Source organism: Carcharhinus amblyrhynchos, chromosome 32 (assembly GCF_965287045.1).
Source record: "Carcharhinus amblyrhynchos chromosome 32, sCarAmb.v2.hapA, whole genome shotgun sequence".
NCBI classification, from domain to species: domain Eukaryota; kingdom Metazoa; phylum Chordata; class Chondrichthyes; order Carcharhiniformes; family Carcharhinidae; genus Carcharhinus; species Carcharhinus amblyrhynchos.
Window position 1 is genome coordinate 19,582,331 of NC_137355.1, and position 27,872 is coordinate 19,610,202.

Here is a 27,872-nt window from a genome sequence, read left to right on the forward strand (position 1 = left end):
GCCAGAAGACACTTCACCACAGGAGTGACGTTCTAGAGACTGTGGTCCTAGTTAATCCTGCTGAAGACACAGTTGCCTCCGAGGTAAGACTGAACACTTCATAATTTACCACCATCCATTGTTATCCTTCCCATTGCAGTGAATAGAATCCCTACAGTGCAGAAGGAGGCCATTTGGCCCATCAGCTCTGCACCAATTTTGCAACAGATCATCCTATCCCTGCAGCCCCTCATATTTACCCCATTAATCCCCTAACCTATACATCTTTGGACACTAAGGGATAATTTAGCATGGCCGATCCACCTAACCTGCACATCTTTGGACACTAAGGGGTAATTTAGCATGGCCAGTGGGAGGAAACTGGAGCACCCGGAGGAAACCCACGCAGACAAGGGGAGAATGTGCAAACTCCACACAGACACTGACCCAAAATAGGAACTGAACCTGGGTCCCTGGCGCTGTGAGGCAGCAGTGCTAACCACTGTGCCGCCCCAGTGGGATTAGCAGGGTAAATGAAGGTTATGGGGCCTGGGTAGGATTGTGGTTGGTGCGGACCTGATGGGCTGAATGGCCTCCTTCTGTACTGTACGAATTCTATGATATTCTATGATTTTGTGATCACAGTCAGTCTGCAAGCAGTGCCGAAGGCTTTCACGGAGAACTCTCTGGCCTAATTAAAACGTCTCACAAATATATCATTGAGGAACTAATAGGGTTCCCATTGGGCACTGAGCAGACACTAACTCACGACAAGCAGTGCATTGTGCTACTTAACATAGTGAGTTAGAACTGATTTACTGTGACTGAATTAAAGTCAAATTCTGTTCATCTCCCCCAACCAAGAACTGGTGTTGGGACAAGCATTACAGGAAGTGAGATGGATACAGAGAGAGTGCACAGCGCACAATACTTTCCCTATGTTTTATCTGTATGTTACAATCACCCACAACCTCTCACGCTTGCATGTGTCTAGACAATATAGGAGCCTTGAAATCTCACCCCCCTCCCCCCCAGCCCTGCTGCTGAAGCATGCTGTGCTGAACACTTTATCTCATCATTATTTTGTGAGTCTCGGCTCTTCATTTAACGCTGTCACTGTAAACATGGTTCATTCTACTCTCCCTGGTGATGGTTATTGCAACCCATTATTAGGGCGGCACAGCGGTTAGCACTGCTGCTTCATGGCACCAGGAACCCGGGTTCGATTCCCGGCTCGGGTCACTGTCTGTGTGGAGTTTGCACATTCTCCCCGTGTCTGTGTGGGTTTCCTTCGGGTGCTCCAGTTTCCTCCCACAGTCCAAAGATATGTAGATTAGGGGGATTGGCCATGCTAAGTTGACCCTTAGTGTCCAAAGATGTGCAAGTTAGATAATAAAAACAAAGTACTGCAGATGTTGGAATCTGAAACCAAAAGAGAAATTGCTGGAAAATCTCAGCAGGTCTGGCAGCATCTGTAGGGAGAGAAAAGAGCTGACATTTTTCTCTTTTGGTTGCGAATGCTCTGGTTTCCTCCCACAGTCCAAAGATGTGCAGATTAGGTGATTTGGCCATGCTAAATTGCCCCTTAGTGTCAGAAGTGTTTGCATGTGTAAATGTGTGAGGTTACAGGAGTAGGGCCTTGGTGGAATTGTGGCTAGTACAGACCCAATGGGCCGAATGGCCTCCTTCTGCACTGTAGGGGTACTGTGGTTTACTCGGGTCAATTTAGCATGACCAATCAACCTAATCCGCACATCTTCGGAGCACCTGGGGGGGTGGGGGGGGAACCGCGCAGACACAGGGAGAATGCGCAGACTCCACACAGACACTGACCCAAGCTGGGAATTGAACCCAGGTTCTTGGTGCTGTGAGGCAGCAGTGCTAACCCCTGTGCCACCTTTGTTCCTGGGGGGGTGCGGTGTGGTGGGCGCAGTGTGGGAGGGCGCACGAGCGCATGTTATTACAAGGGCTTTGTAACGAAACCCAAGTTAAAGGCAGACTGGCTCCAGCTTGTTCCTTTATCAGATGGATGCTAAGTGAGTTAACACCCTGCTTTGACTGGCTGCCATTGGGAGGTCCCCAGTGTGGGGAATGTTGCCTTGGCTCATTGAGTTGGCACCACTTCCCTAAGTGGCAGCAGCAGCACAGATTGACATCATGGCGTGGGGCGCAGATGGAGCTGATTCCTTATTTCTTGCATCCTTTTCTAGGTTCACTCCCTGGTGACAGACTCATCCCAACAGAAGCTCTTGATTCTCTGTGGACAAACCTCTGATCAGGGTGGAGACCTCATTCTGCAAACCGGAACCTACTCTTTTCACAGATTCATCGAGACGTTTGCCGACCCGGAGGTGAGAACTCCTTAAACACGAGCTTTTAACTTGCTTTTAACGTCCGCTCCCTCCAGCACCGGTGCTCAGTGGCAGTCGTGTGTACCATCTACAAGATGCACTGCAACAATTCTCCAAGGTTCTTTAGGCAGCACCTTCCATCCATCTAGACCGCTATCATCCAGAAGGACAAGAGCAGCAGACAGAAACTACAAGCAGGAGGAGGCCATTTGGCCATTCATTTTGATCATGGCTGATCATATTCAATATCCTGATTTCCACCCCCCCACCCCACCTTCTCCCCAATGTCATTGATCCCTTTAGCCCCAAGAGCTATAGAATATAGGGGAACACCACCTCCAAGTCACTCAGCATCCTGATTTGGAAATATATCGGCCGTTCCTTCACTGTCACTGGGTCAAAATCCAGGAACTTCCTCCCTAACAGCACCGTGGGGTGTACCTACACCTCATGGGACTGCAGCGGTCCGAGAAGGCAGCTCACCGCCACCTTTTCAAGGGGCAATTAGGGATGGGCAATAAATGCCATGCCCAGCCCTTGATGCCCACATCCCATGAATGGATACGAAGATTTGCTGTTCGGAATTCCCAAGCATCTGATGGTTGAAAGAGAGCAGCAGTGATCTGAGGGTCTGGCAAGGTGAGAAGGAGTACGTGTCCTTCTCACATCTGTCAGAAACATCTGGAACCAATTTGCCTGACTCTGCTGTAAGTAATAATTGGCCTGGCCCTGACCCCAGGATTGCTAATGTTTAGCTTGGTTGACCTTGGCCGTGGTGGGAGGTCAGGTTTGTACCTCTGGACTGGGGGAACGCTGTATCCACCATTCCCATTGCTCCGGGGAAGGTGGTGTCAGGACAGGTTGATTTTGGCTGTGACACTTTCCCTGTTTGAGGGGCCAACTCATCCAATGAAGAACGTCCCCTGGGTGAGGGATTGTAGGGCTTCAGGGATGCTCGGATCTGTACCCGAGCTGTGATTACTGCTTTAAGTGGAGGGGGAAATATCATTATGTGAATATATTGCTTCTGTGTAAACCATTGTAACCATTAAATGTTCGACATTTTAAATATTACATTGAATATACAGCACAGAAACAGGCCATTCGGCCCACTATGCCCATACCAATGTTTATCAAATCCCTACAGTGCAGAGGGAGGCCATTTGGCCCATCGGGTCTGCACCAACTCTCTGACAGAGTATCTAACCCCAGCCCACCCCTACCCTATTCCCACAATCCCACATATTTACTCTGCTAATCCATCTAACCTGCACATCTTTGGACACTAAGTGGGAATTTAGCATGGCCAATCTACCTTATTGACACATCTTTGGACTGTGGGAGGAAACTGGAGCACCCAGAGGAAACCCACACAGAGACAGGGAGAATGTGCAGGCTCCACACAGACAGTGACCCAAGCTGGGAGTCAAACCCAGGTCCCTGGTGCTGCAAGGCAGCAACACTAACCATTGTGTCACCGTGCCACCCGGGTTCTGGTGTTATACTCTCATGCCATCCTATCAGTTTTGGTGCTGTGATCTCATCCTGAAGGAGGCCCCTTTGAAAGAACTGTCCATCCTTTCTCTCTCCCCTTATCCTTGTAACATACACCCCTCCAGCATTGCTCCAGTTCCTGTTTGAACGTTCCTATTGAATCTGCCTCCAAGCCTTTTCCCACACATCACCTTTATTTCTGTTTACAAGAATATATCCTTTAATTCAATTAATATAACCTGAAATTAGAACTTAGTCTCGTTAACAGTGACCACAAAACCATCATCGATAGTCGGAAAAACCCATCTGGTTCACTGATGTCCCTTTAGGGAAGGAAATCTGCCATCCTTACCCGGTCTGGCCTACATGTGACTCCAGAGACACAGCAATGTGGTTGACTCTTAACTGCCCTCTGAAATAGCTCCAGCAAGCCACTCAGTGCAAGGGCAATTAGGGATGGGGGACAAATTCTGATCTTGTCAGTATTCTCCACATCCTGTTGATTCTGAATCTTTCTGCTGCTGATATTGTCCTTGTGAATCCTTTTTTCAGTTTTCCAGGTATCTCAATATTCCTTCTATAATATAGAGACCAGAGCTTACTGACTTGTAGTGGATAGGTGTAGTGGGTGGCACAGTGGTTGGCACTGCTGCCTCACAGCGCCAGGGACCTGGGTTCAATTCTGGCCTCAGGTCACTGCCTGTGTGGCAACTGCACATTCTCCCCATGTCTGCATGGGTTGCCTCCGAGCGCTCCAGTTTCCTGCCTCACTCTGGAAAAAATGTGCAGGTTAGGGTGGATTGGCCATACTAAATTGCCCCTTAGTGTCCAAAAATGTGTAGGTTAGGTGGACTGTCCATGCTAAATTGCCCCTTAGTGTCCAAAGGTTAGGGTGGATTGTCCATGCTAAATTGCCCCTTAGTGTTCAAAGATGTGCAGGTTAGGGGGATTGGCCATACTAAATTGCCCCTTAGTGTCCAAAAATGTGTGGGTTTAGGTGGATTGGCTGTGCTGAATTGCTCCTTAGTGTCCAAAGATGTACACATTGGGTGGATTAACCATGATAAATACATAGAGTTATGGGGGTGGGGCCTGGGTGAGATGCTCTGTCAGAGAGTCAGTACAGACTCGATGGGCCAAATGACCTCCCCTTGCACCGTAGGGATTCTATGTTTCTATGATGGTGCCTAATTCTCTCTCATTGCTGTTGATTCAGGTCACAGAAATATTAAGCAGTACAGACATTGACACCAAGGCCTGCGTCACTCTCTGCCACTCTGGAGAAGGAGACTGGAGCAACCTCGAACAACACAACCTGCAAGGGTTCATCAGCATTAAACTGAACCCGGCACCCATGCTGCCAGAGATGGACGGTGTCTCTGAGTTCACAGAGTACCTCACCGAATCGGTCGAGGTGCCGTCGCCCTTTGACCTGCTGGAGCCTCCGACCTCTGGGGGCTTCCTCAAACTGTCCAAGCCTTGCTGCTACATCTTCCCTGGCGGAAGAGGCGACTCGGCCCTTTTCGCCGTCAATGGTTTCAACATCCTGGTGGATGGAGGATCCGAGCGGAAGTCTTGCTTCTGGAAGCTGGTTCGTCACTTGGACAGAATAGACTCCATTTTGTTGACGCACATTGGTGCGGACAATCTCCCCGGGATTAACGGGCTGCTTCAGAGAAAGATCGCTGAGCAAGATGAGGAACAATCTCAAGGATCCACCACGTACAGTGACTGGATCAAGAACCTTATCTCCCCGGAGTTGGGAGTTGTATTTTTCAATGTTCCTGATAAGTTAAAAATGCACGAATCCTCCATGAAGGTTAAACGGAGCATTGAAGAAGCTTGCTTAACACTACAGTACTTAACCAAACTGGGAGTTAAACCAGAACCACTCAACAGAGTCGTTGGTGCTACAATCGACCCGATTCCATTGTTCCACAAGATGGGTGTTGGGCGATTGGATATGTACATTCTCAACCCAGTCAAAGACAGCAAGGAAATGCAGTTCCTGATGCAAAAATGGGCGGGCAACAGCAAAGCCAAGACTGGCATCATTCTACCGAATGGCAAGGAGGGCGAAATCTCCGTCCCTTATCTGACGTCCATCACAGCTTTAGTTGTGTGGCACCCAGCCAACCCCACAGAAAAAATAGTCCGTGTCCTGTTCCCCGGCAACGCGCCGCAAAACAAAATCTTGGAAGGGCTGGAGAAGCTGAAACACCTGGACTTTCTCAAGTACCCCGTTGCCACGCAGAAGGACCTTTCGGCTGGCATGACCACCCCCATTGTGAAGCAGACAAAGATGAGGCAAAGGACTGACAGCAAAGAGAGCCTCAAGTCTTCGCCCAAGCCTTCGGCTGCCAAAGCAGCCAAGAAGGAGGAAACGCCCGAGGAGACGGCTCCAAAGCTCGCCGATCTCAAGACCGAGGCAGCGAAGGAGGACAAGCTGGAAAAGAAAGAGGAGAAAAAGGCAAAGGCCGAGGTGGAGAAGGCCACGACAGACGTGACAAAAACCGAGAAGAAGAAGTTAGTCAAGGAAAAAACCCTCAAAAAGCACACCAAAGACAAGTTGGCCAAATCGGAAGAAAAGAAGGACAAAGAGAAGAAAGAGATCAAAAAGGAGAAGAGGGAAGTAAAGAAGGAAGAGACAAAGAAGGAGGAGAAGAAGGAAATCAAGAAAGATGAAAAGAAGAAGGAAAAAGAGGCCAAGAAGGAGTCAAAGAAATCCCTCAAAGCTGACTTAAAACCATTTACTCCTGAGGTGAGGAAAACCCTACACAAAGCAAAAGGACCAGGGAAGAAACTAGACTCTGGCAAAACCAAAGTGGCGAAAGAAGCCATCGCGGAGCAAAAGGCAGAGCCCACGCCTCCCGAAAGCATGACAGCCGAGCTAATGGCCACTCAGTTACAAGACGAACGATCCATAATGTCTTCACCAGAGGATCTGACCAAGGACTTTGAGCAACTGAGAAACGAGGAGGCGATTAAAGCTGAGACTGTGAGCGAGGAGCCCGTCAGTGGCCCTGTCCTTGCCCAAGAAACAGCTCCTCTGGAAGGCGAGACACTACCCGACACACTTGTGCCCAGCCCCCAACAGGACACCATAATAGCGCCAGTTGTTACCCCCACAAAAGCCCCTCTCGAATCCCCGGACGAAGGGATAACCACGACAGATGTCGAGGGGGAATCGCCGCACGAGGAACCGGTCATTTGCCAACGTGAACCTACACCCGAGAGGTTTGAGGACGAAGGGGCAGGAATGGAGGAATCGTTGGAAATGAGTGAATTGGAAGAGAAGGTAGTCCGGCTGGAGAAGGACGAGGAGAGCTTACCGAAGGACGGACTAGACTCTCAACTTGACGAAGAGGAAGATTTGCTGAAGGAGAAAGTCACAACGCCGGAGAAGCTGGAGAAAGAGGCCGGGCGGAAGGACGAAACGGAAGAGATGGAAAAATGTGAAAGATACATTGAAAAGATGGGGAGCAGGGAGGCAGTGGAGGAAAGCGAGGGGGAAGAGGTGGTGGAGAAAGCAGAGCTGGAAGAAACGGCGGAAGGTGCAGAGGAGGATAAAAAGGTCAAATTCCGAGAGAAAGAAACCCCGCACGCTGAAATTAAAACTGAAGAGCTGCCCGGTGAAAAACCAGTCCACGATGTTCTTGAAGGTGAAACATCTCCTGTGGAAAGAAGGGAAGTTACAACACCGGCAGACAAAGAGGTTAAACCAACGACAGTAGCCCAGCCGATTACACAAGCCGCTGTGGTTGAACCCATCTCATATCTCCAAGACGAGACAATCCCAGGCTATTCCGAGACGGAGCAAACCATTTCCGATGAGGAAATTCACGACGAACAGGAGGATCAGATGTCACACCTGAAGTATGAAGTAGATACTTACGACATCTCTGTGCCGGACGATACACGTTCCTTCGACACAGTGCACGGTATGAAGGAGATCAAGGCCATGTTCGTCGCTGAGACCAAGGGCTTTCCCAGAGAGGAGCCGGTGGTCGTGGTCTACCCCTCGGAGATGGTAGCTGCCCCCCTGGCCGAGGAGGAGCACATCTCGTCAGCCGCCTCCATCACCGAGTGCGACAAGCTCTCCTCGTTCGCCACGTCGGTGGCCGAGGACCAATCAGTGGCCTCGGTGACGGCGCCCCAGACCGAGGAGACGGGGAAGAGCTCGCTGCTGCTGGACACTGTCAACAGCATGGCTTCCTCCAGGACCGAGGCCACACAGGGCAGGGATTACGTACCGTCCGCCGGCACCATATCACCCACTTCCTCACTGGAGGAGGACAAGTGTTTCAAATCTCCACCTTCTGAGGAATTCCACCCCATGGCCACAGTCGCTGCCAAAACGGAGGAACAGGAGGAGGAAGAGGAGGAAGACCAGACGCCAAACGTGGAGGTCCCGACAAAGCTCAAAGAGCAATATTCTGCAATGTTCCCGGCAAAGAGCGCTCCGGCTCCCTACACACCGAGCGACTATATAATCGATGACCAAAGTGCCGATCATAAACCCAAACATTCCTTACATTTTGACGTTGATTTGCCAGAGAGTGATGATAAGTGTATCAGTCCGGATGATAGTACAGTAAAAATGGCCTCGCCAACCCAATCGGGGCCCACCAGCGCTGGCCACACACCGTTCCACCAGTCACCTATTGAGGAAAGGACTGATTCTGTTGAGGGTGATCTAATAGAACAAGTTTCAGACACATCCCTGCTCCCTGAGGAAGCAACCAGAGGTGAAGGGACCACCCTACCCAGCTCACAGCAGAGTCCTCTCCACGATCTGCCCTTGAAAGCCGAGTTATTTAAGGAATCCTTCCTGCCGTACTCACCCATCATCTTAGATTCTGACTCCGATGAACCCGAGCTGACCCCAAAAGAGAAACTGATCCACGAACAGGAGCTAAGAGCCACGGAGAAAATGGAAAAAGATGCCCACGAGACGGAGCACACGCCAACCGAGAAGCTGGAGAGAGATGTTCAGGAGGCGAAAGCTGCCCCCCACAAACCGACAGACACAGAAACCAAACCAGCCGATACGGGAGAACCAGAGAAAGAGTTCCCCGAGAGAAAGGTGGACGTCGAGAAAGACCTGGAGCCGAAACCGGTCATCGAGCAACAGAGAACAACTGAGGTCCCAGAGCCTAAAGCAGCAGATACTATAGCGATAGCCCCCGAAATGTGGGAGCAGAAACCCGGAATCAGCGATACATTGGAAAAGGATTTGGGAAAGGACTTGACTGATGCTGAAAAGGTGACAAAAGAGGCTTTGGAAAAGCAACTCCCAGATTCTGATACCTTAGAAAGAGAGGAGAAGGTATCCCTCGACATCGGAAAGACAGAAAAAGAGGACTTGGGAAAGAAACTGGGAGACTTTGGAAAGATTGAACTGGAAAAATCTACTGATGTCGAAAAACCAGAGAAAGAGGATGTGGAAAAGAAAATCGGAGATGTCGGAAAACCGGAGAAAGAGGATTTGGAAAAGAAAGTCGGAGATGTCGGAAAACCGGAGAAAGAGGATTTGGAAAAGAAAGTCGGAGATGTCGGAAAACCGGAAAAAGAGGATTTGGAAAAGAAAGCCGGAGATGTAGGAAAACTGGAGAAAGAGGACTCAGAAAAGAAAGTTGATGTTGGCAAACTAGAAAAAGAAGATTTGGAAAAGAAAGTCATAGATGTAGGAAAAGCGGAAAAAGAGGATTTGGAAAAGAAAGTTGTAGATGTAGGAAAAGCGGAAAAAGAGGATTTGGAAAAGAAAGTTGTAGATGTCGGAAAACCAGAAAAAGAGGATTTGGAAAAGAAAGTTGTAGATGTCGGAAAACCGGAGAAAGAGGATTTGGAGAAGAAAGTCGGAGATGTAGGAAAAGCGGAAAAAGAGGATTTGGAAAAGAAAGTTGATGTCGGAAAACTGGAAAAAGAGGACTTGGAAAAGAAAGTTGTAGATGTCGGAAAACCGGAAAAGGAAGATTTGGAAAAGAAAGTTGTTGATGTTGGAAAACCGGAGAAAGAGGATTTGGAAAAGAAAGTTGGAGATGTCGGAAAACCGGAAAAGGAAGATTTGGAAAAGAAAGTCGGAGATGTTGGAAAACTGGAGAAAGAAGATTTGGAAAAGAAAGTTGATGTTGGAAAACCGGAGAAAGAGGATTTGGAAAAGAAAGTTGGAGATGTCGGAAAACCGGAAAAGGAAGATTTGGAAAAGAAAGTCGGAGATGTTGGAAAACCGGAAAAAGAGGATTTGGAAAAGAAAATCGGAGATGTCGGAAAAGCGGAAAAAGAGGATTTGGAAAAGAAAGTCGGAGATGTCGGAAAACCAGAAAAGGAGGATTTGGAAAAGAAAGTCGGAGATGTTGGAAAACTGGAAAAAGAGGATTTGGAAAAGAAAGTTGATGTCGGAAAACCAGAAAAGGAGGATTTGGAAAAGAAAGTCGGAGATGTTGGAAAACTGGAAAAGGAGGATTTGGAAAAGAAAGTTGGAGATGTTGGAAAACTGGAGAAAGAGGATTTGGAAAAGAAAGTTGATATCGGAAAACCAGAAAAGGAGGATTTGGAAAAGAAAGTCGGAGATGTAGGAAAAGTGGAAAAAGAGGATTTGGAAAAGAAAGTCGGAGATGTCAGAAAACCAGAAAAGGAGGATTTGGAAAAGAAAGTCGGAGATGTCGGAAAACCGGAAAAGGAGGATTTGGAAAAGAAAGTCGGAGATGTCGGACAGATTACAAAAGAGGAAATCAAACCGGAATCCGCACACGTTGGAACGGTGAGCAAAGGGGACCTCACAGATAAAGTAGACAAGGAGACGATAGAACTTGTCGAAAAAATGGACCAAGTGACAGCGGATAAGAAAACTCCAGACACCATAAAACCGGAAAAAGAGGACTTGGAAAAGAAAATGGGAGATTTTGGAAAAGTGGACAGGGAGGATTTTGAAACAAAACTTGTAGATAAAGAAAAATTAGGAAAGGATGTGTTGGAGAGTGAGCTTGGAACACCTGGGAAGGTGCAGCAAGAGGAGAAGGCTATTGAAAAGTCTATTTTAGGAAAGATGGACACAGCAGAAAAAGTGGATAAAGACATCCAAGAAAAGAAAGACAAACTTGAGAAAGAGCCGCCAACAACAGAAAAACTTCCCAAAGATGTCCCAGAGAAGGAACTTATCCCAACAGAAGGGGAACCTTTCAAATCCCAACATTCCCCGGTTGAGACACACAGTTTACTAAAAGATCGAGGAGAAAGCGAGGACAGCTACTCATCAGAAGGTGAAGATCTCCCTGAGATTATGAAGGGCAAAACAACGCTGGAAAGTGAGCGATCACCAACCACCGAAAAGTCGCTATCACCCAAAACTGAAGAAGAGCTTTCCGTGAAGGACATTTCACCGACCGATCGCCAGAGCCTCCTACCCGAGAAAACCAAACCCACTGACATCACAGACAATAATTTCATCCAGTCTCCGGATAAACCTACTGCTGAACTCAGTCATCCCGAAAGTGGGACGATGCTCGGAAGTCAGGAGAAGCACGAGATTGAATGCGTCCATACGGCAGATGTGAAGGTAGCTGAACCCCCCACAAAGCTAGATATATGGGGGGCGCACACTGAACCCACACAGATGCACCCAGAGACTGGGAGCCAATCCACAAGCAAGACTGGACAAGTTTCCACAGACACAAAGCCTGCAGCCGAACCCAGTGAATGGGATCTGCCGTCCTATCCGTCTCAGTGCTATTTGGAAAAGGGTGCGGACGTGCCATCTCCAAAATCCTCTCCGGAGGATCTCTCAACCGAGGGAATCCAGTTGAAGGGCTCGTTAACTGGACGGCCGGAGGAGAAAGAGGCGGTCAGCGAACACAAGCACTCTCCCTGTGATAAGAAGGAGTCTTCCAGTGGGTTTGATTATTCTTGGACTATCGGAAAGGAAAGCAGCCAGGCTACGTTTGACTATACCAGTGTGTTTCAGCAGAAGGCAGATGTGTCCCTGGAGCTAAAGCCTTCGCTCACTTCTCCTCCGGAACCTGAATACTCCTGGACAGACACCGGGCATGATGTCTGTGCCACACCAGGAACTACACAAGAACCCCTCAAAGATTCAGCTGGGGAAATCCTCGTGAAAGACACAACTCAACTGGGCAGCCTTACTGGTGAAGAGAGAAAGCCACTGCAACCAGGGGGTGTGTACCCTGTGCCCGGCGGGTACGCTGATGTCCTGAGAGACAGCGACATCCCCACTCAACACGGCTTTGCTCTCGATGAACCAATACACGCTTTCAGCCAACCAACGCACCCCCCAGTCGACAAACCAGAAGGGGCTCTGCCTGTGTTGGATTACCATTCTGTGACCCACAAGGAACCCAAAGCAGCCAGTCCCAAAGAACCGGAGCCCACAGCCGTGCCGGAGGAGACTCCCGTGGCGAAGGGCCCAGACACCGAGAAGAAGGCTTTCACCTACGCGGAGATTGACGAGAAGGTGACCGCCCAGGGACTGGAGAACCTGGCCAAGGCGCAGAAGGAAAGCGAGACACAAGGTTTGGGCTATCTCTCGCAAGAGCGGGAGGTGGCGTTTGAGATGGTTTGGGAGACCGGGAAGGCAGGAAAAGAGTCCACACCAACAGAAAAAGAATCATCAGTACCAGCACAGGAACCATTGCCTACACCGCACTTACCCGTAGGTGAAACGAGAACAGGAGCAGCTCAATATACCGAAATTCCAGATATACATAAATCTCCCTCTCCAGTGTTGGAAGAAGCTCCATCAAGCAGTCTGGGGCCGGATGGAAAGGAGAAGGAACTCACTGAAACGACACAGCAACCTGTGGAGGACGGGCAGAAGAAAGATGTCTCTTCTCACCCTGCCTCACCCGGAGAGACCAAGACCCCAACTCCCAGCAGCTCTGAGATAAAAGAGAGACCTCCACCTCCACTGCCCTACACTGAGATCCCACATTTAGACACCAAACTGTCTGCTGGCAGCCTGGACGACGCACCATTCAGGAGGAAAGAAGCAGATTCGAATGTCCTGGACTATTACGAGAAGGAGGCGGACGACAGCAGCAGCGACTCAGAGTTGGAGAAAGGTGCCAAGGAAAAATCCGAAAAGGAATCTCCATCGGCCCAGTCTCGCCAAGACCAGGAACTGAGCTACTCGTATTCCGAGATGCGGGAAGCGGACGGGAAGGCCGTTTCTCCCAGCCCCAGCCAGCGGCTTTGGGATGAGTCCCAGACGGGGCCGCTGGCCGCAGGGGACAGCGCACAAAAGGAGACTGAGAAAGAGCAGGTTCTGGCCAAATCGCAGAAGGAGGAGCTCACCTCTTATCGGGAAGAGAAGGACGTTTCGTGTACAAGTGACCTGGTGAGCTTTTCCTATGGGCTCAAGTACCCTTATCTCGAAGACACTGACCCATTCCGCACAAAACAGGAAGAGCCAGCTGGAGCGAGCCTGGAACAGTCTCCGTTGACAGAGTTTGAGTGTATCGGGAAAACCGCAAAACCACCTTCCGATGTGGGGAAGGATCTGGACAAAGTCAAACTCCAGGAGGGACAGGTCGAGAGTAAGCCACTGAGTCCAGGGGTAATCTCCCACAGCGAATATCAGGACCTACCTGAACCTGTCCAAGACTTTCCAGCCAGCACTGAACCACAGCAATGGACAGACAAACACTCAGCACTAACCAAGGGAGAGAAGCAATCTGGTGCTCAGTTTGAATACTCCTCCTTCACAGAGGACAGAGTGTTTTCCCCCACTCTGCCAGGGGCAGCGTTTCAATACAGCAGCCTTAAGGATGAGTATTTGGAAGTGTCACCAAAAGGTAAATCTGAAATCTTGGCTCCGAGCCCCTTCCAGGAAACCAAACCATTCCCGCCAGGAATTCCCACGCAGCTGGAAAGCGAGAGCTCCTTAAAAGGTCCACCACCTCTAGAGGATCACAGCACCTCAATCTGTGCCCCACCTGCAGACACCTATTCCCTAGTGTCACCCTCACCGCCCAGCACACAGTCACTGTCACCGGGATCCCTCGGGGAAGCCAAGGGAAGGAGTTTAGATGAAGTTTCTCCCCTGGTGCCAGCGGACAAGGCTGTCCCTGAGCCTCCGGAGGTTGAGGACCTGTCTGCAGCCCAGGCTGAGCACAGTCCAGCCTACCTGTGCGACATCGAAGACTCCACCTTGTCCTGCAGGGTGGAATGCCAGAGGCCAGCCCCCTCGTCCACCCTGGCCGAGGGCACTTTGGAGCAGGAAGGTGCCCCCTCGGAGGCGGTGGGAATGGGGCAAGCTCTCAGCCTCTTCCCGCCACCCCCTCCTGCCCAGGAGCAGCCAGCAGCCACCAACGGGCCGACGGAAATGAGCTTCAGCCCCTACCTGACCCACACGCCAGAGAAAGACCGAGACACCTTCAGCACTTCCGATCTAACAGACAAGAGCAGCCCGGCCTCCGAACACGACAAATCCTACTCTGAGGAAGAGGCGGAGTGTTTAGTCCGCCCCTCCTCGCTCACCACCACCGACCAGACATTCAAGCCGTTTTTGCCGGATGCCCAGCGGGGCAGGCTGGCTGGTGACCAGGGCGACGCCGCCCACGACTGGGAGGGGTGCCCGGGTGCCACCTCGGACTACAAGCTGACCTTCACCCCGAGCGAGTACAAGCACCAGAAGGACGAGCTCTCGCCCTCCTTTATCAACCCCAGCCCCCACGAGCTGTCTGACGAGGACGACGATGACGATGGCCACTCCCAGGACGACGTCCGCACCTCCGTCCAGAAACGCTGCGCCCCCCAGCCCAGCGGCAGCCACCCCCACCAAACCGTGGGCGAGGAAACCCCCCCCACCTCGGGCAGCGAGTCCTTCCCCTTGAACTCTGACTCCGACGTGCCCCCGGAGACGGAGGAATGCCCGTCCATCACGGCAGACGCGGCCATCGACTCGGACTCGGACGCTGATTATCTCCCCGTCGACAAGGCCACCGGGACCTCCCATCACTCCTCCTCGAGGCCCGGTCACGACCCACCCCCCGCGCCCATGGTGGACCCACAGCCGCACCCTCCGCAGCCCGACGTCTGCATGGTCGACCCCGAGGTTCTCGCCAACGAGCAGAACCTCAGCAAGGCCGACAAGCTCCTGAAGAAGGACTTGAAGGATAAGGCCAAGAGCACCAGGAAGATGATGAACAAATCCAAGTCAGCCTCTCCGGGCCGCAAGGCCGATTCCAAAGGGAAACACCCAGCCATGCCGGCAAAGCCATCACCCTCCAAAGACTCAACAGAAAAATCACCCAAAACGACATCTACTAAAAAGAAGGAGAAAGATGCAGGCGAAAAGCAGAGACCTTCCCGAGCCAGCGACCTTCACTCATCCCGAATCGAGGATCGAGATGATATCTCCCGATCCAGCCAGCCCAGTATGGGCAAAGGCATGGTCAACGGAGTCAAATCAAATTCCGGTAAGAAACAAATGCAAACCTGCTCTCCGCCACGGGCCAGGGGTCAGCGCTGAGGGAGCGCCACACTGTCAGAGGGTCAGTGCTGAGGGAGCGCCGCACTGTCAGAGGGTCAGTGCTGAGGGAGTGCCACACTGTCAGAGGGTCAGTGCCGAGGGAGTGCCGCACTGTCAGAGGGTCAGTGCCGAGGGAGTGCCGCACTGTCAGAGGGTCAGTGCCGAGGGAGTGCCGCACTGTCAGAGGGTCAGTGCCGAGGGAGTGCCGCACTGTCAGAGGGTCAGTGCTGAGGGAGTGCCGCACTGTCAGAGGGTCAGTGCTGAGGGAGCGCCGCACTGTCAGAGGGTCAGTGCCGAGGGAGTGCCGTACTGTCAGAGGGTCAGTGCTGAGGGAGTGCCGCACTGTCAGAGGGTCAGTGCTGAGGGAGTGCCGCACTGTCAGAGGGTCAGTGCTGAGGGAGCGCCGTATTGTCAGAGGGTCAGTGCTGAGGGAGTGCCGCACTGTCAGAGGGTCAGTGCTGAGGGAGTGCCGCACTGTCAGAGGGTCAGTGCTGAGGGAGTGCCGCACTGTCAGAGGGTCAGTGCTGAGGGAGTGCCGCACTGTCAGAGGGTCAGTGCTGAGGGAGTGCCGCACTGTCAGAGGGTCAGTGCTGAGGGAGTGCCGCACTGTCAGAGGGTCAGTGCTGAGGGAGTGCCGCACTGTCAGAGGGTCAGTGCTGAGGGAGCGCCGCACTGTCAGAGGGTCAGTGCTGAGGGAGTGCCGCACTGTCAGAGGGTCAGTGCTGAGGGAGTGCCGCACTGTCAGAGGGTCAGTGCTGAGGGAGTGCCGCACTGTCAGAGGGTCAGTGCTGAGGGAGTGCCGCACTGTCAGAGGTACCATTATTTCCTGTGAGATGTTATCTCCTGTCTGCTGGCTGTGTGGGTGTGTAAGATCCCAAGACCTTGTTTGATTTCGGAGGAGGTGAGTTCTGCTAATATTCTCCGCAGTGCCATTGGCTCCTCTGATCATTCACTCAGTGGCTGTTTGATGTGCTGAACCCACCAGCAGTGTTCCCCACACAGTAACGGGCCCTGATGGTGTAAATACAACACAGGAGGGAAATGTAAGCGTTTTGCGTTTCTAATCTGAGACGTCCTAAAAAAAAACCCCATTTAAATTCATTCAGAGCACAGCAGCAATGATGAGTAATCAGTGTCCAAACTGGGGAGTTTTATTGGAGCCTGTGTTCAGGGAGAAACCCTTTCTGAAGCGATCTCGCTGCTGGCCTCAGTTATAGAGTCGCAGCAAGAAGGGAGCCCTTCGACCCATCGTGCCTGTGCTGGCTCATTGACAGATCCATCCAGTTAGTCCCTGCTCTTTCCGCAGTGACTCGATCCACTTCCTTTTGGAAACTGACTCGAGAGCCTGCTTCCATCGAAAGTACACTTCTCCGAGGCTGTGCGTTCCGGGTCCCCCGCGGCAACGCATTGCATACAGTGAATCACCATCCTCTGGCCAGTGGGCTATATTTTCTGCTAATTGTCTGAAATCTGTCCCCTCCGCTCACAGTCATAGAATCCCTACAGTGCAGAAAGAGGCCATTCGGCCCATCGAGTCTGCGCCGACCACAATCCCACCCAGGCCCTATCCCCCTAACCCCACACATTTACCTGCTAATCCCCCTGGCACTAAGGGTTAATTTAGCATGGCCAATCAACCTAACCTACACATCTTTAGAATGTGGGAGGAAAACAGAGAACCCGGAGGAAACCCACGCAGATATGGGGAGAACATGCAGACTCGTCACAGACAGTGACCCAAGCCGGGAATCGAACCCGGGTCCCTGGCACTGTGAGGCAGCAGTGCTAACACACTGTGCTCTGAGCCGGGTATCAAACCCGGGTCCCTGGCACTGTGAGGCAGCGGTGCTAACCACTGTGCCACCCTTGCCAGTGGAAGTCATTTCCCCTTAGGTAGTGTCATAGTCAGGGATTTGCCATCCAAATCCCAGTTCCAAATCTCTCCCTGCACCTAGTGATGCACTAAGGCAGAAACTTCCACCTTTTCCATGTGTGAGGAATTCCTGAAAATACGCACTATTCCCGGGGGCTTATAGTTTGAGGAGCACCATTCGACATCACGCGTGTCTGACCCGGAGCCTCTCCCAGCCATTGGCGTGTTTGGAAGGATTTTGTGTGTTATAGAAGCAGGAGGAGGCCATTCAGCCCTTCGAGCCTGCCCCGTCATTCATCATGATCATGGCTGGTCCTCTGTAACCTGCTCCCCCTTTCCCCTCACTTACTTTGATCCCTCCAGCCCCAAGAGCTGTATCGAACCCCTTCGAGAGAACATACAATCTCCCGGCCTCAGCTACTTTGTGTGGTTGCGAATTCCACCGGCTGAACACACTCTGGGGGAAAAAAATTTCTCATCTCACTCCTAAAGTTTGATTCCCAGCTTGGGTTACTATGCGGAGTCTGCACATTCTCCCCGTGTCTGCGTGGGTTTCCTCCTGGTGCTCCAGTTTCTCCCCACAGTCTGAAAGACGTGCTGGTTAGGGTGGATTGGGTTCGCTAAATTCTCCCTCCGTGTACCCAAACAAGTGTGTGGCGACTAGGGGATTTTCACAGTAACTTCATTGCAGTGTTAATGCAAGCCTACTTGTGACACTAATAAATAAACTTTAAAAAGGGGCAATAGGTTTCCAATCCTTGTCACCATTGCTTTGTTTACTGTGATCTTAGACTGTGTTAAGATGGCCAGGTTAAACCTCTAACCTGCTTCCTACTTTGTCTTGATTCACAGCTTCCGTCAACACAAAGACCAGTTCTGGAGTCCCCCCGGGTCCCCCAGTGTATGTGGACCTGGCGTATATCCCCAACCACTGCAGCGGGAAGAACGTAGACCAGGAATTCTTCAAACGTGTCCGATCTTCCTACTATGTGGTGAGCGGGAACGATCCCGGCAGCGGGGAGCCAAGCCGAGCTGTGCTGGACGCTCTTTTGGAAGGAAAGGCCCAATGGAACAATAACCTTCAGGTGGGTAACTCTTCACAGCCTCTCCTTTTCCATCCACTGCCTCCAAGTCCGTTTGTGTCGGTCATTTCACTGGGGTTTCTAAGATTCAAAAGCTGGCAAACCCGCAGTGAAAGAAGAAATAGAAAAGGCCCAACAGTTACCATCCAGGGGTCACTGCCCTCTGGAACGTGCTTGGATTGGGGAAGAGGCAGCTGGTTCTTCTTTATATTTTTTTCTCTCATGGGAAGCGGGTGTCACTGAATTTATTGCCTATCCCTATTTGCCCTTGCGAAGGGGTGGTACGGTGGCACAGTGCTGCCTCACAGCGCCAGGGATCCGGGTTCAATTACTGGCTTGGGTCACTGGCTGTGTGGAGACTGCATGTTCTCCCCATGTCTGCGTGGGTTTCCTTCAGGTGCTGTGATTTCCTCCCACAGTCCGAAATATGTGCAAGTTAGGTTGATTATGCTAAATTGTCCCTTAGTGTCCAAAGGTGTACAGGTCAGGTTGATTGACCATGCTAAGTTGCCCCTTAGTATCTAAAGATGCGTAGGTTAGGTTCATTGGCTATCTAAATTGCCCCTTAGTGTCCAAAGATGTGTGGCTTAGGTATATTGGCTATGCTAAATTGCCCAATAGTCCAAAGATGTGCAGATTAGGTGGATTGGCCATGCTTAATTGCCCCTTAGTGTCTCGGGATATGTATGTTAGAGGGATTAGCTAGGGTAAGTATGTGGGATTTTGGGTATAGGGCCTAGGTGGGATTACAGTGGCTGCAGCCTCGAAGGGCCAAGTGGCCTAATTCTCTGTCTTATGGTAAAATATGTGGGCCTGGGTGGGATTGTGATCAGTGCAGACTCGATGGGCTGAATGGCCTCCTTCCACATTGCAGGGATTGTATGATTCTCGGCAGTGTTCACTTTCTGTAACAGGGGGACTTTGTTTGCCCGTTCTAGGTGACACTAATACCAACGCATGATACGGAAGTCACACGGGAGTGGTACCAGCAGACACACAAGCGACAGCAGGACCTGAACATCATGGTGTTGGCCAGCAGCAGTACGGTGGTGATGCAGGATGAGTCCTTTCCAGCATGCAAGATTGAGTTCTGAGCTCCAGCCTCCCTGCTTGTAACACCCAATGGGGAAAAAACCTGCTTTGTCATTCCATCCTCTCTTCCTACACTAATCTTTTATCAGTTACGTTAAAAAGTGCATTTAAGGCTAGATTTGCAGCTTACTGTTAAGATAAAGGGAAACAAAATGATGGTATTGACCTATTTGAGAAGGGGACTAGTTTGGGGGGTGGGGGGGAGCCTTATGGATCATCCCATATATGTTGCAGCTTCTGTATGTTGGAGTTAGGACACTGGTTTATCCCACATTGATTGTGTGGGTTCATAGAACTGGGAGGTGCCTGGTTACCAGGGTCATTGACTCATGAACAGTGTCCAGAGATAATGGTTACGTTAGTTGGTTCAGGGACTAAGTGGGTTCCCAGGTTTCAGTTTTGGGAAACCTGAAGTTAAGCCTCACATCCTAAGCTCAAATGGAAATACACCTTTCATTTCCAATAGTATCCGCCCCTCTAACCTCCAGTCCAAAGCTAACCAATGTAACTGCTCGAGGCAGGGTCGAGTTGGGAGAGAGGAGGAGGAGGAGGAAGGGGCTGTGAGTTAGATGTGTTTTGTCTGACTCTCTGCTCTGTGAACTGCCAGTGGTTAAGGGCAGGTAGTACAATTGACCAGGCCAGGGTCTAAAACTGGGTGGCAGATGCAAGGGGTCGTAGGTTAGAGAGGCACCATCTGATACAAAGAGTTGGATTGAAGCTTAAACCGTGAGGCAAAGCTCGTACGTTACTGGTGCGACGCGGTTAAGAGGTGGATATTGGATGTGCCATTTCTTAGAATTGTCAGTCCTCTGATAACAAACTTTGGTTCAATTATTTTTCCATCTGTTGTCCAAAATTCTCTCAAAGCAGGGACTGGAGGACCTGATTAAGATGATCCGTGCAGGGCTGCTTCCTTGGAAGGAAGCTTGTCAAACGCGAGGTGTTTAGCCGAGCGATCGGATACAACACAAACTGTGAACGAGAGGCACGAGCAATAGATACCCAATAGATTTAAAGAGACAGCTTCCTTTTTTTAACTGTACCAGGCAACTGGACATTGAAACTATCCCTGAACAAAATGTACACGCAGGCCTTGGACTAAAGACCACTTTATTTATAGTGTTATTTAAATTGTTTGTGAGCAAGTTGTAATGTTGAAACTTGAGAAGTTACCGTCATGGAATTCCATTCCAAACACAGCCAATCAAATCGAACAAAAGGGGACCTGTCTCTTTAAGACGGCAATATCTGGTTTAAATAGTATTTCTTAAAGTTGTCCATCATTAAGGATACCCTTCAGTGGGTATATTTTGACCACACTGTACTTCTGAAGGTTCCTGATGGGGGCCCTTCAGTGCAGGACCTCAGTCGAATGCACTTGAAGCAGGATATGTCACTAATGGATCGCATTGTGAACCAAAAACCAGAAGTGTACAAAAATGGTGACCTTTGTGTTCTGTGGTTCACGGTAACGTGACCTCGTAACCCACATCATGCACTCCATCCCATTGGCCTCCCTGTTGACCCACCGATTTAGGGTTTCCCCGTGGTTTTTCACGGGGCAATGGTCTTTGGCAAGTGGAGAACCATAATCCATTGATATTAATTAGCAATGTCGCTTTGAGTTATGTGCTAGAAGTCACGGGGTCTGCCCCCCTCTCCCAGCAACAGTCATGGACCAAGTGACATAGAGTGATGGGTGGATGATTGGAACGCTGCGTGTTGTGGGATATCAGGATATCGAGACATTACAGCTCCTTCTTTCGGGGGAGGAGATTGGTAACGTTGGATATTGCCTTTTTAACAAAACCAAAGGACATATGAGTAGCCTGTATTCAGTTTAAATATCAGATGTGGTTGCCTTAGACTTTAGGATGAATGTAGCTAATTCATGCACTACCGCTACAGCACTGCAAAGCTGCGAGCGGCTGTGTTCTTTTTCGTGTTGCCAACTTACTGTGTGCTCTCTTCCTGGGCATCTTTTCAGCCAATGTGACCTCCCCCTCCCCCGCCCGCCACTCCCTTTGAGATTCCTTTTCGATTTTCCCAGGGCACTTTCCTTGTTTTAATTTTTAATCTTTGAATTCCAGCAGGAGGTTCAATCTGATGGTGTGAGCTTGGATTTAAAGGAAAAATGGATTAAAACTGAACAGGGAAAGGTCGTGGATAAACTCACAGCTATACATATATGTATAAATTCTCTGCGTGGGGCATTTTCCCAAGCGTATACTTGCAGTCATTTTTTTTGGGCTAAACGTGTTTGCTTCCATCACCATTGGGCCCCTTGCTGTGGGACTTCTCCCGTTGCCCCTCAGCTATAGGTAATTCCATAAGTTCTAACGTGCAATGGGTAATTCTACCCAGTAGTGTAGTAATTACACCTCAGACTGTTTCACATCTGTTGTCATAACAGCTGATGTACAACATGATACCATCAACAGAGGTTGTCCGATAACGCAGCACTGCTACTTTTGAGCTAAAACTAACGCAAAATTCCCATCGATTGAAACTGTAAGGGACCAGATCATCCAATTATTCCAACAAACTTTACCAAGGTGGGGGGGTGGCAGAGGTACATTTTTCTTTGAACATGCTGGGGGTGGTTTTCCCCCAAAGCATTTAGACCAATAAATTCCAACGTAGATTTCGCAAAAAAAGCCACATAGTCTGACAACCACCAGGTTAAAGCCCAGTAGGTTTATTGTTTTTTTACGAGCTTTCAGAGCGCTGCTCCTTCACTCGCCCATTGAGGGGGCAGTGCTCCAAAAGCTCGTGCTACCAAATCAACCTGTTTGAACTTTAACCTGGTGGTTGTGAGATTATTTACGGTGTTTGCTCCAGTCCAACGCCGGCAACTCCACATCAAACTCAGAAGGGGAAGGTTCGAACGGGGATTGTGGCTGAAAATGGAGACAAAAGGCTGGAAGTAATCAGCAGGTCTGGCAGCATCTGTGGAGAGAGAACAAGAGTTAACGTTTTGAGTCATATATGACAGAGTCTCTTGCCCCGTGTGTTTGTTAGTCAGTTAGACGGCACACCAGTTACTTTGCAGACTGGTTGGATACTGGGTACATCCAGAAGAGAATCATATCCAACGCAAGACTCTGTTCCCCTCCCGCACAGATCCTTGCAAAACTTGTTCTGCAGATTTCCAGTGTCCGCGGTATTTTGCTTTTATTTAAGGATTAGTGATTATCCGTCCGTTGACGGAGAGGAGAAACCACAGCAATGTGACAATTTGTTAGGCATAGCACAATACCTCGGTGCTCATAATCTGTGTATAGCAGAGGAAGGTATAGAGTACTGAGTCATTCCCTGTCTGTGTCTGTATGTACATGTATGAAGTTGGCTGGTTTGTATGCATAGTGTGCATGTGTGTGTGTGCGTGCATCTGTATATATTAAATGTATTTGGATCTAGTTTGATAGGATGCTTAGGACACCCTATCTCGAGGCATGTGGATTTGCACGGTTTGAGGGTTGTTAACACAGAGTGTGCAATGTCTGTAGTTTCTCCTGTGTTGGGTCAGTGTATAATGTATGCATATTGGTTAAGAATGTGCACATTGGGTTCATGGTAGCTGGTATTGGAACGTTCCAAGCTGTGTTTGAGACGGTGGAACCCACAGTTTGTGCGTGTACTCCAGTCATTGTGTTAAAACTACCATCACCGTGCAAACTGAGGAAGATGTTTAGTTTAGCGCCAAAAGTTTGTAAAGTCTGTTTTGATCAGATCTGGTTGGAGTATTAAGCCAGTTGTACAGAATTAAGAGGCGTGCAGTAGGTAGTAAGAGTAAAGAGAAAAGCAACCAGAGTGTGTGTTTGATGCCAGTGAGTTGGCAGTTCTTCAGTTGACGGATTCTCCACTTAAAGCAGCAATGCTGACATTGAAATGAGCAGAAGGTCCTGTGGTAGACACAGCGACCTGTCCGCAGTGGGCTGCCCCTGTAGCTTCAGGAGCACCTCCTTTAAGGGATATTCCCCGGCATCCCAATTCTACTGTTAGCTGACTCAGCAGAGGGAGGCAATTACCTCCTACACTGCTCCCTCCTGACTGGGTCCGGGATACTTTAATCCCTTCCCATTGTCCCGGATAATTAGGCCTCACCGTCCGTGTGAGCGTGGGAAAGGGCACGCTGGAGAAAGGAGATATACAAAGGGAATATCATTAGTGTAGACATGTTTGTTATTATATTAGAAACAAAAAAGGATTTTTTTCCTTTCCGTATAAGTTTACTTTGTTTGTTTAAGACCCACACCTCAAGGGACTGGACCGTTCTGCATTGCAGTGCTGTAACCATTTGATTGGGAACCTTGTGTAAGGTTATCATTGCATTACTTTACACCAGTGGGCATCAACTGTTAGGTTGTAGGAAACATTATTCAAGTCCAGAGACTAGTCTTGTGAAGTTTAATTTATAATTTATTTGTCTTGTAGATTATATTGGTGTTTTATATAGATTTATAGTTTGTTAATTTATAAGCACAACTCTAATCAGTATTGTAGCTGTACAAAGAAATGTTTACATAGTTAATTTGCACTCCATCTGTAGAGGCTGTGCCTTTCGCCTGGGCCCATTTTGAGTTTTTATTTGTATTTTGAAAGTCTAAGAGACAACAGAACAACTCCTTCTCATTTGAGACTTTTTTTGAAGAAAGTGTTGAACTTGTTTACTGGGAGGTTTTTACGAACCCCCTTTCTCTGTTTTTCCTCATTATCCCCGCTTGTAGCAGGGTAGTAACTTGAGCTCTGAAATGTCTCGGCCGCAGTCCATTCGATTCCTCTACCACTCCCGTTCACACGTGATATCGAGGCGGAGAAGGGAAAGGCCAATCTGCCCGTCACTCCCACTTTGTTGCAGAGTCTACTCTCTATCATGGACCCATCCACATGTAGATCTCCTGTGGGGAATTTCTGTATATTCAAAAGGTCATGGGGAAAGATTTTACAATATTCTTAGCATTTCACACCCTGAACCCATTCCCAGAGGGCCCTTGAACCAATTCAGCTTAAATTCATTCACATCATGTCCAAATACTTGCCAACTAGACATCGAGTATAGTCCATTACTAAGATAAGCCCATGGGTTGGATTCTACAGTATTTCCCCACTCCTAACAGTCCATCAATCAGCTGGTCTTTGCCACGACTTAGGAGCTATCTTCACGCAATCTTGCTCCATCGATATGGGCAGGATGTGGGGTATATATCGATTCTTGGGTTTTGTACCATTCGAGGAGGTGTATGCAGTGAGGCAGCAGTCCAGTGGTATTATCCCTAGATTATTAACCCAAGAACTCAGCCAATGTTCTGGGGACCCGGGTTCGAATCCCATGGTGGAATTTGAATTCAATAAAAGATATCTGGAATTTAAGAACCTACTGATGACCGTGAAACCATTGTGGGAAAAACCCATCTGGTTCATTAATGTCCCTTTAGGGAAGGAAGTCTGCTGTCCTTACCCAGTCTGGCCTACATGTGACTCCAGAGTCACGGCAATGTGGTTGGCTCTTAAATACCCTCTGAAATGGCCAAGTGAGCCATTCAGTTTCAAGGGCAACTAGGGGTGGGCAATAAATGATGGCCAGCCAGCGATGCCCATGTCCCACAAATGAATAAAATAAATTCAGCCCTGTAAATGAAGGCATTTTCTTTGCAATGGTGTTATTCAGTTCTCACAACCCAAGGGGCATCTTGTAAGGGGCAGGATAATTCGATTCCAATTAGTCAAAGACGGGGGGTGGAAGATTATTCTATAATTTTTATTTTTCCTTCTGTAACGAGAGAGGGAATCTTCGTGATGGGAGTTGGAGAAGAGATGGTGGATTTCTAGATACTAACAGGATATGGGGCTAGTTGGAGGTGGGGCGGGGGTGAGATGGCGTAGAGGTAGATGGTATTGATAAGCCATGATAGGTTTGAATAGTAGAGCAGGCTTGATGGGCCAAATGGCCTACTCCTATAATTTGCAGGGTCAGAGAAGTGGATGAATGGAGAGTTGGGGAATGTAGGTTGAAGAAAGAGAGGGAGGGAGAGGTGTTGGCGAGAATGGCTAATGGATTTTGGAGTATAGGTGGGGAGGGAGGTTGGAGGTGGATGAGACTGGCTATGAGTAAAAAAGCAGGGGCAGTGAATAGCTCTGAGAGCTGGCACTGGCGCCCTGTGGGTCTTGTGTGGCTGTAAGATTCTCTGAATCTCTCCAGTTGCCTCCCAAAGTTCCAGCCCCAAAGGGCAAGGCGGAGAGAAAGTATGTGAAATATTGGACTAAATGTTTGCATTAGTGACTTTGGAAGAAGAGAGGCTTCATCAGCGATTGCTTCTGAGTTGGATCTTGGGGATAATTTTAAATATTGTTCAAAAGAGTCAAAAGCGGGAACCCTAACAGAAAGATCCAGAAACAATTCTGGAACAGATGGTGAAGACCAGTTCAAAATAAAGTCAGGAGATACTGTTTCATGTTCCCATATTGAGAGAGTGTTGAAGGGGCAGTGGGTAAGAGGTATGGGGTCGGAGTAGGCTAGCATTGATCAATGGGCCCAATGTCCTCTTGACTGTGCTCTCATTCTTAAACTATTATCACAATTTTGCCCAATAAACCAGAAATCCTTTGAGTTTACCGAGTGCGGTACAACCCTGGTTTGGTTAACAGGACTGAGTGATAAATCATTGTCCAAAAATAATTCTATTCCTCCTGTTGGATTTTGTCACATTTGCCCGAATGGGGGGAGAGCAGAGTAACATCTTTGAAAAACCTCGTTGATGTTCAAAAAATATATTTTTTTCTCCTCCTTCCCTCCTGCCCGCAGTGTTTTATCCTGTTTCCTGAGCCTGTCTTTGTGATGTGTGTGTCACACGTGGCGGTGGGTGGTAGTTTGTACAAACCACAACTCTCTATTTTTTGCTGGCTTGAAGAAGTTGGAGAGGGCTCCAGGGAGACTGGTACCGCCTGGCGCTACATGACAGTCTTCAATTGTTTACACAGCAATAAACTTAATGAACATTAGTCAAGGGAATTAAGAAGTGTTTTTGTCAGCCTTGTAAAATGCGCCATAGAGTATCTTCAACTTGGCTTTAGAACAAGCCTCTCATTTGCCACTATGTTTCACTAGGGTCGTTTGACGTTCAGGCAATGACCTTAGTTTGGGTAATGGACATTTTTATTCCGTCCATCTTCATTAACCATCCCAAAATTTTGTACATTTCCAGTCCCAACACGGCCATCCAAGCATCTCTCTGTTGGCAGAATGTGTGTGTGATTTTTTTTGCTCTCTCTAGACTTCTGAATGTGCACCCAAACAGATGAATCAAATAGGGACCTACCTATTCTTCAACATGACCAAGCTGCTACGAAATGCACACACATTATAATCAGAATTGTCCAGTGTGGGTCCTGGGGGAGGGTAAAAGTCAAAATCAATGTTAAACAACCCCTGCTTCTAGAGTTTATGCAACGGAATTAGTTCCTCTTTTATATAAAAAAAATTAAATGTGATTAGAATCCAGACTCTTGATAAAATTACTGACTCCGAATCCTCCCAACCAGTGATAGAATTAAAAAAACATTCCATTCCCTTTTTCTCCCCCAAATCGGACTGATAATCTTCAAAGGGTGATGCACTATTTATTTGCGATTGGGGTAGATGCCACAATGAATGTTTTTGAAAGAACCCAACGCTCACCTCTTACCCAAGAATTATATATATATTATATATATATATAGGAAGAACTGTTTGACTTTTTAGCCTGTATATGGAAGCTTCAATTGATGCCATCCATCCTAGCTAAGGTTAAATTTTTAAAACGGAACGTACCGAGTAACTAAAGATGTAGAAATTGACTTGGAGAATATGGACCTCTGCGCCGAAACTGCCTTTCTAACCAAATAGGTAAAACCCCTCGATTTCGAGGGAGATATGACCAGGTTAAACACAATCTGTGACCACTTTAATTTTTATTGCCCTGGGACGTTCAACAGGAAAGGTTTTGGGGTTTTCAAGACGTGGGGTACAAAACAAGCCGTAATTCCGTTCAGGAAGCAAAACAAACAAAAAAAAAGGCCTGTCAAAATTTTGAGACTTAACACAAGGAGGTACACAATTCTGGGCACCCCTGCTTAGAGTAGAACATTGGGAATTTAATTAAAACTTTTTAAGGAAAGGAAACCTATTGCTTGTTTTTGCATGGTACATTTATTCCTACGTTATTCCTGTATGTAATAGTTTGAAAAAAACAAATTTGAAAAAAACAACTATAAAAAGCAACTTGTCTTAATTGTAATCAGATGGACCTCTATACATACTGAAGCTCTTTCTCTGTTCAATTTCATGGTGTATAAACAATAGTGATCATTTCTCTGCGCAATATTAATATTTAGTTCAGAATTTGTGTGCAATATTCTGTATCTCTTTAATAGCGAACTACTGAAATTGTAAAAGGGAACAGTCTGATTATCACCAATAAAAAAAATCTATTAAAAATCTGTTGTGTGAAGCAGTGTTTCTTTTCCTTCCGTGT

At 48.7% G+C, this 27,872-nt stretch overlaps 1 protein-coding gene across 1 annotated transcript; it reads left to right on the forward strand.

Moving 5' to 3' along the window:
- Window positions 1–27,829, forward strand: LOC145360772 (uncharacterized). The gene is made up of 5 exons (XM_080216192.1): window positions 1–83; window positions 2,190–2,330; window positions 5,041–15,259; window positions 18,038–18,270; window positions 19,206–27,829. Exons 3-5 carry the CDS (start codon window positions 5,179–5,181, stop codon window positions 19,359–19,361), a joined length of 10,470 nt encoding a protein of 3,489 aa, XP_080072318.1. The 5' UTR covers window positions 1–83; window positions 2,190–2,330; window positions 5,041–5,178; the 3' UTR covers window positions 19,362–27,829.
- Window positions 27,830–27,872: the final 43 nt, after the last annotated feature.

What these genes read in the sequence shown, in the direction of transcription:
- LOC145360772 (XM_080216192.1), top strand. Translation starts at nt 5,179, where the DNA reads ATGCTGCCAGAGATGGACGGTGTCTCTGAGTTCACAGAGTACCTCACC. An exon ending in CGGAGTCAAATCAAATTCCG is followed by an intron (nt 15,260 to 18,037) that starts GTAAGAAACAAA and finishes CTTGATTCACAG; the next exon opens with CTTCCGTCAACACAAAGACC. An exon ending in AATGGAACAATAACCTTCAG is followed by an intron (nt 18,271 to 19,205) that starts GTGGGTAACTCT and finishes TGCCCGTTCTAG; the next exon opens with GTGACACTAATACCAACGCA.